The 10,929-nt window shown below is 39.5% G+C and overlaps 2 protein-coding genes across 3 annotated transcripts in view; one reads left to right on the plus strand and one right to left on the minus strand.

Moving 5' to 3' along the window:
* Nucleotides 1-5,061, minus strand: part of LOC146458162 (neuromedin-K receptor-like) — a 25,945-nt gene extending 20,884 nt beyond the window's left edge. Inside the window, exon 1 of one of the 2 annotated variants that reach the window (XM_085091154.1) lies at nucleotides 4,924-5,061. The gene's annotated coding sequence lies outside the window, so the exon portion shown is untranslated. The remainder of the gene's footprint in view (nucleotides 1-4,923) is intronic. The other variant, XM_085091153.1, reaches the window with a different exon arrangement.
* Nucleotides 1-10,929, plus strand: part of LOC146458163 (uncharacterized) — a 25,068-nt gene that overhangs the window by 2,275 nt on the left and 11,864 nt on the right. The window contains exons 2-7 of the mRNA XM_085091222.1: nucleotides 1,323-1,395; nucleotides 5,016-5,219; nucleotides 5,536-5,791; nucleotides 6,110-6,509; nucleotides 7,889-8,117; nucleotides 8,834-8,981. Of these exons, the coding sequence (XP_084947348.1) occupies nucleotides 1,332-1,395; nucleotides 5,016-5,219; nucleotides 5,536-5,791; nucleotides 6,110-6,509; nucleotides 7,889-8,117; nucleotides 8,834-8,981 (1,301 nt within the window). The 5' untranslated portion in view covers nucleotides 1,323-1,331. The remainder of the gene's footprint in view (nucleotides 1-1,322; nucleotides 1,396-5,015; nucleotides 5,220-5,535; nucleotides 5,792-6,109; nucleotides 6,510-7,888; nucleotides 8,118-8,833; nucleotides 8,982-10,929) is intronic.

Genomic DNA, 10,929 nt, shown 5'->3' on the forward strand with positions numbered 1-10,929 from the left:
TTTAAAATGTCAGCCATTTTTGCATTGGGTGTATGAACGTTTGAAATTCCCGATGTTCTCGTTCACTAATGCGCAGTCAGAGATCTGGGTCCTAAACAATTGATGACGTCAGTCGTCGCCATAAAAGCTCACGCAAAAACTTGACTGTTCTTCTGTGTTTAGTTATCACTAGTAAGAAATGTCATCAAGTGGTTTAAATTCGGAGGCAGAGGCCTCTGACTAAGATTCTATTCCTTACTACGACATTGAGGCATAGCAAAAGATAATTGCAAGTCGCAAGTAATACATTCACCAAGCTTTGAAATGGCTTATTCCGACGAACCCCTGGCAGTCTGTGGCAGACGACGACTGGTCGAATCAATATGAAAAGGAAGTCAAAGGAAATGAGGAACTAGAGCTAAAGCTTAAGAGAAGACTGAATGTTACTGAAGGAGTGGATTCTTCTGGGTAGATTGCACGTGTCGGTCATCACAAGATCAAACGTAAATTCCCCTCACGTGGGGTGAAATACTCAGAGCTTTCCCAATATCTTGGACTTTCGCAGTGATGGTTAAGTTCTTCTTCAACGCATCCATCCTAACATAAATCGCTTTTCGTTAATATATCGTTAAAAATTTGATACGTTCGTCGGAAGTCCCTAAGTACTGCTGTTTGTTAGCTTGCGGATGTAGGGCCGCAGTGATCGTACCTTTTTTTATCTCTTTCTTTCTTTAAATTCCACTTGTATGAATGTCAGAGAAGGCTTACCAAGAAGAATGGATCATTCCTTTTAAAATAAAGCTTCTTAAATGTCAGCTGTAATCTGGAGAAAGTTAAAACTTTTATGCATGATTAGCAGGGACACATGACCCGCTATGCATTCACATTTTGTTGCAAAGTTTGGTTTCTGTTAGTTCTTCGCCTAAATTGTAATTTACATAATATTTAGTACAGTGAATCCATTTGGTGTACCCGGTTTGTCATTTCATTCAATACTGACAGATATTTTCAAAGTGACGTAGAAAAAACACATTTAAGCACTTAACAGCCGATTCTTTTTCACGAGGAACGTTCGTACCGAGTTTTTCACTGTGTAGCTACTTGAGACAGTTTTTCTTCAGTTGAGTCCGTAAAAACCATTCACCTTTTGTTCAATTCTACATATTTGCGGATAAATTAAAATTGTAGCTCCCATATTGAGCTGTCAAAAATAGGGCGGTGCGCTGATGAAATAACTTGTCAACGACCTTTCACGTTGCTTAACATTTATATGAAGGGGTTGGCTACAGTGCTCGAACTTTGCTACAACAACATACTAATTCCTTGCTGCACACGTCTTACAGGCCGTTGCGATGCAGATCAAAATTGTGCACGTCATTTTACTCTTGCTGATAAGTTCTTTTATTCAAGACAGTGGTGAGTATGAAGCAGGTTTTGATTTGTTGTCCCTGATCTGCCAATCATGATTTGTAGTCTGATTTGTAGTTCCTGGGATCTTGATAATTAATTCGGCGAATTCTCTTCATCAATCTATAATATAGACTCCGTCCTTGCATCGATTGACAAAAAAAATGTTCAAATGTAATAAAGCAAACTAACATTCCGTAACTGATAATTTTTCTGAGCGTCCAGGCGCGGATCCAGGATTTTGAAATGGGAGGTGAATTTTTGTAATAATGTAATTTTTTATAGAGCCAAAGCCTGGTTGAGGTGTTTGAGGTCTGTGCAGCGAAGAGCTCTCAAGGAGCTTATTAACGTTAACAACAAAGAAATTATTCTCAAAAAAGCAGATAAAGGCAGAACAACCGTCGTTATGAACGGAGAAAACAAAATCAATGACGGACAGAAACAATTGGATGATAGAAATAACTGTCAGCCACTAGACGAACCAATGGTTAGAGACACATCCCAGAGAGTTAAACACCTCATTAATGCCCTTCATCAAGCAGGGTGCATAGACGAAATGACGGTTAAATGGTTTAACCTAACACCAAATCCGCCTCGAAGCCCAGTGTTTTATACCCTCACAAAAATTCACAAACCGACATTAGTCGGAAGTCAAGACCTATCATATCTGGGTGTGATGGCCCAACAGAACGCCTATCATCATTCGTAGACAAACTACTTCAGCCAATAGCACAAATACAGGACTCGTTTCTAAAAGATACGACACATTTCATAAGGTTTATTGAAAGCACTAGGGTGCCTAGAAACGCTTTTCTAGTCTCAATGGATGTCACTAGCCTTTGCACGAATATCCCACAGGAGGACTGAAACAATCACTATAGTATGCAACGCATACGAGAACTTTCATGCCAATAACCCTCCTATAGCTACAAATTTCCTCAGAGAAATGCTCAGCCTTATACTGAAGGAGAACTCCTTCCAAACACACGGAACTGCCATGGGCACTAAAATGGCAGTAGCTTTTGCCAACATCTTTATGGCATCTATAGAAAAGGAGATCTTAAGGCAGAGCGTTCACAAACCACTAATGTGGAGAAGATTCATTGACGATGTATTTTACTTGTGGGATGCAAACAAAGAAGAAATAGAAAATTCATTGAGCAAGCAAATTCGTACCACCCTACCATAAAGTTTACCGCTGAAGTCTCACAATAAGAAACAACATTCTTGGATACAACAGTCTATAAGGGACAGAGATTCGAGAAAGAATCGATTCTCGACGTGCGCACACATTACAAACCTACTAAAACATTTCAGTACACAAACTACAACAGCTGCCACCCAGCAGGCACTTCTGAGGACAAACGCTTCTAAAGTAGTGTTTGACGAAAACATTAAAAACTTTAAAACACGCCTGGTATCGAGAGCTTATCCTAGTAACCTGGTGGACAAAATCCTCTCCGAAGTTAACTTCGCAGAAAGGAAGAACGCTCTTACACAAAAACAGAAAGTGCACAAGAAAATTCTACCCTTCGTGACACAATTTCAACCATCACTGCCATGTTTGAAAAATATTCTAATGGACACTGAATGGCATTTAATACAAAACCAGCCGCTACTAAGAGAGATATACAAGGAACCTCCCTTTATCTATTATAGAAAAGGGAAATCGCTTAAAGACATGCTTATTAAAGCAAAATTATAAAGGCTTTTATCAACACAATGGGCACACAGCGGGAGTCGTGTAGGTCTGTCAACCCCATTTCAACAGGCTCAAAATAAATAAATTGATTGGTAGAACCAGTCATCGCTAATGCACATTCTCCACCTCAATTAGAGAAATCAAATATTATTTCAATATTTGACGGATAAGGAAAAAAAAAAGGAAGGGGGCTCAAAAAAAGGGGGGTGAAAATTCACCCATTTCACCTCCCCTGGATCCGCCCCTGGCGTCATCATGTTTTATTTTGTCTGCATGGACTGAGGAGAAAATAGTTATACATATATTGAATTTAGTTCAAAGTATCTTAATGGTCAATACATATCTGAAACTAAATACATTAACTTGAGAAGTTTTGAGTGTTCCGAGTTGAATGCATACGAGACAATTTCACCTAGAATTTCTAAGTAGTGTTCAGAAAAAACAACTGAATAAGAAAATAATCATATTTTTAACCCAAGCACAAGGTTCTTCATGTGTGTTTACCAGAAAACCCAAGTGCTTCCCATCCAACGCTACAACAACGTGCACCTTACAGGACACGTCATCCCCACTCAGTATTGCTCACTGGAATTCCTCCTTCTCACACAATGTCTCCCTTATCTGTTTTCGTCTTAACAAATGTAAAAAAGAGAACGCAACTGACTAAACCAAGGTCTAAAAAAGCGGTAATAACATCTTAAGGTTTTAAAAAGCGTGGGAGATGAAAAGATGGGAGAATGAATGTTTTGGTTTTATTACACCCATTTTGAAATCACTGGTGATCCTTGCGATCTAATTGGCTTTCAACAGTGCGATTTATTCACGAATCGCACTATTTCTTGCTCATCAAAATGAAAATGAAACCGGGTTTCCTGAAGTGGATAAATAACTATTAAAATTGACAAAAAACTGCGAGATTTCAAAATGGGTGTGATAAAGTGGTAATTGGACTTCGTGTTGTGCAATTTTGGTCTGAAACCATACTTGTGATTTCAAATCGAATTTTGAAATCACGCGTATGATTTCAGACCAAATTGCACGCCACTCAGTTCAATTACCATTATTTATCAACACAGTTGATAAGGAAATATGGACACTGCAAAGTGATTCGAGTGCTGATGTTTCGACAGTTAGCCCTTCGTCAGAGCGAATCCGCTCTTCAATCGCCAGCGGATTCACTCTGACGAAGAGCTAACGGTCCAAACGTCAGGGACCCGAATCTCTTTACGGAGGCCAAATTACTTTATCAACTGTGTTGATGAAACAAGACATTCGTTTCCACTTCCCACTGACGCCACACCACATTTCAATATGCTAGTAACATACATGGCTACAACACAAAATATGCAGCTAAGCATAATCCTTATAAGCCGAACGTACGAACTAATGTAGGTAAACAATTAATCTCCTTCATGGCAACCGATATTTGGAAAGACCTTCCAACTCCTTTAAAAAAACTCATACAAAGTGTGTCTGCTTTTCCGAAACAAGTTATACGTTATTTACTGTCAGAGCAACAAATGAACTAATTTTTCTTTTATGCTGACCTCGTAACATACGTTAACTTTTTACAATTAATAAGTTCTTCCTTCCTTTTGCTTTTTCATTTTTTTTCTTTCTTTTTTGCCTGCTATCTAGAACCTAAATTAGCCAGGGAGCTAACAAGACAACCAAATGGTTCATTTAGCTTCCTTGCTTTGCACATTATTCTAACTAATAATTAATTTAATTTATATAACACCACTAAAAGATTGTAAGAATCAACATGTAAATTGAAAAAAAAAGCACAAATAAAGATGATTATTATTATTACCACAGTTTCTTTAGAAACTTACCCCGTCATCTAAGATGGCATAGGCTGAGAAGAGGTATGGGAAAAAGCCACTACTGTCCAAAGTCAAGCGCCATTTTATTTTTCCTCCACCAGTTGGCAAGCGTCGCAAGGGTCGTAAGGGTCGCAAGGGTCGTACGGCTCCCAAGCGTCGTCTTGTGGCTTACTGGGGTCAGAACAGCTCAGGGAACCAATATCCTGATAATCCCGAGGACGATCTCGTAGATGTCTGTCAAAACAGGGAGTATGACATTGTAGTCATTGGATTTGTGGTGACATTTTTTGACCCAAACAATAAAGGTATGACTTCCACGTATGGTTATTATACCTATAAGAACAGGACGAGACTGGAATGCATTTTATTAAAAGGATTTCCACAAGGAATTATGCAAGCATATTTTACTACCTCATACTTACTCAAAGCAAATGAGTACCTTAGTTTTAAAGATTACCAATACTGTACATCTGATAAGTATGATGCAATATTCAACGAATCATGACGAAATGTCTTAACAGATGCTTGAAGATTAATTGACCATTACTGGCTTAATACGATGACCTCACAAAAAAAGATGACGTTCCTTTTCATTCCTCTGTAACTCAATTTTTAACACAGATCAGATGCCAGGGGTCAACTTCGCAAATCATTGCTGGGACCCAGTCTCGCCCGAATACCCCAACCTTTACAGGTGTCCGAATATTGAGGAAGGTATCAACGCTTGCCAGGCGGCGGGAAAGAAAGTTCTCATCTCGCTTGGAGGGGCAACTGGAAATAATGTTCTTGACGATGATCAAGCTGTGGTCCTTGCACAAAACCTTTGGGATTTGTTTCTTGAAGGAGAAGGACAGCAGGACATCAGACCATTTGGAAGGTTAAAAGAGCGCCTAATTTTTTAGTGATGTTTCTCCTTCTTTTTCCCTGTTTTAACCGTTTCATTAACAGAGTATAAGAGCAACTCACGTGAACTCAGAAAAATGTCATAAAAGAAAACCAGGATGTTATAAGATTTGGGTTTGATGGATATGCCAAATCAAATCTCATAAATCAGAACCAAACCATGTTGTTGCCAACTCCACGAGTCCTTTTGTAAAATAGACAAGCTTTACTTATGGTTGGGAAATAACTTGTGTAGCGGCGGGTCGAGGTGACTTATTGTGCTTCTAAACTATCATTTTTGCTTCATTCAAAGCGCGGTTCTTGATGGAATTGATCTGGACATTGAAGACCACAGGTCAGGTGGCTACGCTCAGTTGGTTGAAAGTCTTCGACAACTGGAAACAGATGGCACCAAGGAGTACTTAATTACTGGTGCCCCACAGTGCCCCTATCCCGATGCATCTCTGGGCCCCGGAGCTGGTACGGCTTTAGGTGAGAAAGGGGCTGAGTTCGATTATCTTTTTGTGCAGTTCTACAATAACTACTGCTACCCGGGAGACCTGGATCAGTTCAATATGGATACATGGCTCGAATTTTCCAGAGAAACTCCAGGGGAAGGCCCTAAGATATGCGTGGGGATGCCGGCTGCTCCTGGGGGTTCGGGAGACGATAAGTACTACAACACACCCGAGGAAGTCGAAGGCATTTATGAGGTATGGAAATAATATGCTTACATCATGTTACCTTAGGGAAGATGCCTCTTTTTGCTACTGCGCATAGGTTCAGCGCATCTCGGGATGGTCCGAGTAACTCCGATTTCATTCTCGACCCCAGAGCCGCTCGGCTTTCACTACGTCATCAGTCATGCGCAAAAGGGAAGAGCTCTGGAGTCCAGAATGCTCTGATTTCTTTAGGACGGCATTGCCTGATTTCATACCGCGGGGGTCTGGGTACAAGTCTGTGTATTATGAGATATGGGACTCAACACCCATATAGCCTGATAGAGCACACCGAACTTTACAACATCCTCAAGTTTGGTGTTATTTAAGCCAATATTAGGCGTGATACAGCTATTCAAAAACTTAAAAAATTTACTAAGAAAAGTATGGAATCGTCCGTCACGTCCGGCGTTCCATACATTTCTTAGTAAAATTTGGAGTTTTTGAATGGATGTATATTTCCTAATATTAGCTTGATTAACACCAAACTTGAGGATGTTGTAAAGTTCGGTGTGCTCTTTCTGGCTATGTGGGTGTTGAGTCCCATATCCCATAATACACAGACTCGTACCCAGACCCCCACGGTATGAAATCAGGCAATGTCTGCACGTTTTGTGACTGTGCTGGAAAACAAGATCTTAGTAAGTGGTTTTGAATTATAAAAAGAAAATTGGAGGTAAACAGGTACTTTTCAGAGAAAAAAAAATTCCGTATACTGTTATGTATTTTCGTATTCTTGTCGCCTCATTATCTCTGAAAATACGTAGCCTGTTTTAATTTCAAAATCCCTTGCTAAAACCTGCTCTTTCCGCAAAGTCATAAGTCAGATCGGTTAGGAGGCACCGTCCTTAATTAAACTCTTTTCGCGTCATAAGTGGATAAGGAAACAAACAATGGGCAACAAAAATGTTTCGGATAGATCACCGACATTCAAATCCTAGCAGAATCCAGGATGTTTCTAACCTAGACCTTGCGTAATGGTCTACCTTCCACGAGTCTTCTGTAGCTCATTGGTAAAGCATCCGAATTAGTACTGAATTGAAAGGTCATAGGTCATAGGTTGCTGTAGGGAGAACTAAGTCGGATTTTCTTTTTTCGATTATGCCTGTATCAATGAGTGAAAAAATACATCTAGCAGTATTCACCAGGCCTAAAACATAGCATCACATTTCTTTCACAAAATTGTTTACATTTCTTGAACAACTATTCCCCCTTTCCGCAGAATTCTTTTCCTAAACCCTACTAAATATTGGAATTTTCTATCTAATGCTAGCGTACGACGACTATTGTAACGGGTTAGGTTTTAGTTTTGGTATGTACGAGCGTTTAGAATGCCTTAATATGAAGACTATAGAAATTTTTCCTTTACACAGAATCTGGAGACCGAGAAGGATTTCGGCGGTTTTATGTTATGGGATGCTGCTTGGGACCAAAACAATATCATTAACGGCGAAATGTACAGCTATTATGTAGATGCAATCCTCGATGGGAGTAGTCCCACAGCACCTCCAACAACTCCTGGTGAAGCTACCACAGCCCCGGAAACTCCCTCAACGTCAAGCGAGATAACAACCCCAGTTCTAACCCCAACAACAGCCTCGGGTAAGGAAGAAAGGCGGAGTCTTAGTATCAGTTATAAACCTGCAAGTCTGTATTTGAGCAGCATCCGTTTTAGTAACAGAATGCGGTATCCAAGTAGTGTTACTGCACTGGGAGTCGGACTTTGAGTTTGTATACCACCACAACTTGCAAAGGCTCGGTGGTCTCGATGTTACTTTGCTTCCATTCCCATTTTCTGTCCAAGTGTATAAATGTTTACCGGTGAGCCGTTCGGATCGGATTGACGCGCTTGCCGTGTGAGTAGCCAGCAATTCTCCTTTATCAGGGTAATCAGTTAAAAGTTTGTTGTAGGCCCGGTAGAAAGATCGTCACACTTGGTCTTTTTTATTGTTGTTAATTTTAAGGCACTCTTTCCAGTAGCGTCAATGGTTTTTCGTTACTGCCGCCTACAACAATTTTTTTTTAATGACAGTGATATAGGTCTATGGCCAGAGGGCGATTTTATTTTAAAAGTACTCGTCTCTGTCACAAAGACAACAGCACAACACATACATTTATGAAGGTTCCTAAGCGTTGTTTTGACATCACGACTACAAATGAACACCGGCTTTTTCTAAACAAGGTAACCTTGGAAAAATAAACTAATACGAGAGCAAATTGAATTAGGTATACATGAAGGTACTTTTGCACGAAACTGAGTATAAAATAGGGGACAGTATTGGGCCTATTAATGACCAAACGATTTTCTTTTACCACAGATTTTTGTGAAGGAAAGGAAGATGGTGATTACGCAGATCCTAATAATCCGGATGGATACATCACATGCAGCCACGGGATAGCGTACCCGCGAGATTGCCCTCCCGGCCTGGTATGGGACGACGACCTTAAGCAATGCAACTACCCATAGTTCCGCGACGCAAAAACAAATCATTGACCGCTGAAACCGGATCATCTCTCTAACAACCAGGGTCACGAATACTTAAAATATAATAAACTCATCAATGTGTACTACAATCAGAGGTTTAAGCAATTAAAGGGTGGAAATAAGTTTGGTTCTCTTCGTTTGTTTACAAACATTTCTAAGTCTTCTTTGTACGATAGCATTCATTCATTCATTCATTCATTCATTCATTCATTCATTCATTCATTCATTCATTCAATCAATCAATCAATCAATCAATCAATCAATCAATCAATCAATCAATCAAGCAAGCAAGCAAGCAATCAATCAATCAATCAATCAATCAAGCAATCAATCGTCTCTATCCACTGCTGATGCAGCTGTCTCTGACATTTAAACACATACTCCTGTTCATGGTACATTTGTACATTTCACCCCCTAAAGCTGTCTTCAACATCATCACTACACTCATTCGATAGCCTCCGCCCTGACCTCATTCGGTTCTTGCAAAAATAACATAACGATTATATTTGGCGCTCTCCATCTAATGAACGCCCCTACCACGTAAACGCTACTCTCCCCACAAGTGCTTCCTCTAGCGTGGCCTTACAAGATCAACTGCTGTCATTTAGCTTTCTTTATTAAGTGAATTCTACATCCGCAGGAAACGTTACAATTATTCAACCTATTGACCAATTTAGGGACGTATAGGATACACTGAGGCCATAACAAACCCTCAGTGCCAAAAACCAGTTGTGGTATGATTACTCATTGTAAACTAAACTCATTATCGTAAGTGAGACACAGTGCAATGTTACCAGAAGGCACTTTTCTTTGGTTACGAATCTTGGTTTCTATGGTAGAGACCCCTACTGAAGGAAATTTCTCAATCTACCCCTGTTTAGTTACCATCCCACGACCACCTTTTTCCGCGATTTAACTGATTAACAAAAACGAAATATAACCTGAGGTTTTTGCCGATTGTGATGGCTCTTTTTTGGCACAATCTAGCTATTGGCGATCTTTCTCAAAGTTACGCTGGAACTGCTAGCATAATTGAGCACAATTTTGCCTTTTAAGGAGCATAAAACAAAATTGGTCAATGTTTTTATTCACTTTTTTTGTAAGAATTTTATACAGTTATTTTAGCCCAATAAATCCGGAAATACCCTGTATTTTTTAAAAACCCGTGGTGGTATAATTTAAGAAAATGCGTAGCTAACAGAAGTATACCTGGCGCTGATCAACGCGTCGGTCCAGCCTTCATTTCAAACCAGGATCGCTTCGATGACGTTAATGAGTACTTACAGATAAGCAAGAGAAGTAGACACCGATAAAGAAATAGAAATAGCCAACCAGCTGTTGAGACGATATTATAATATTGTATCTTGAAATCGACCAAGGGAAAATTCGCTCAGAGAAGTTAATGTGAATATTTTTCTAAGGTTATGGACTGAACCTTTTCAGTTCCCAAAAAAAGAAAAGAGGAAAATTCAGCGCGCAAGTTGTCACGCCCTAGCAAAACTAACAAAAGCTCATACGGTCACTTTGCTGTTAATCTGACTACCCCATATATGTTCATGAATGTGGCCATTTTTTTTTGCCGGACAGTGGTTGTATTAACACATGGGGTTCCACTGCAGTCACAGACTGAATTTGGTTGATAAACTAGAAGAAATATTCTATAACGTTTTTGCAGCGTGACTGATGATCAGATATAAATTAATTAAACTAAAACGTTACCCAAAATATTTCTTAGAAGCTGACAATTGACCAATAAATTTAACGGTATACACCCAATGCAAAAATGGCTGACATTTTAATATTCTTTTGTCTAGTGAGACCAATTTGAATGTAGACAAAAGAATATTAAAATGGCAGCCTTTTTTGCACTGGGTCTATAATCATCCTAGTTTTTTTTAACAAAAAAGAAAAAAAGAAAAAAAGAAGAAA

The sequence above is a fragment of the Pavona decussata genome, unplaced genomic scaffold (genome assembly GCF_977016875.1).
Source record: "Pavona decussata unplaced genomic scaffold, jaPavDecu1.1 SCAFFOLD_234, whole genome shotgun sequence".
Classification (NCBI taxonomy): Eukaryota; Metazoa; Cnidaria; class Anthozoa; order Scleractinia; family Agariciidae; genus Pavona; species Pavona decussata.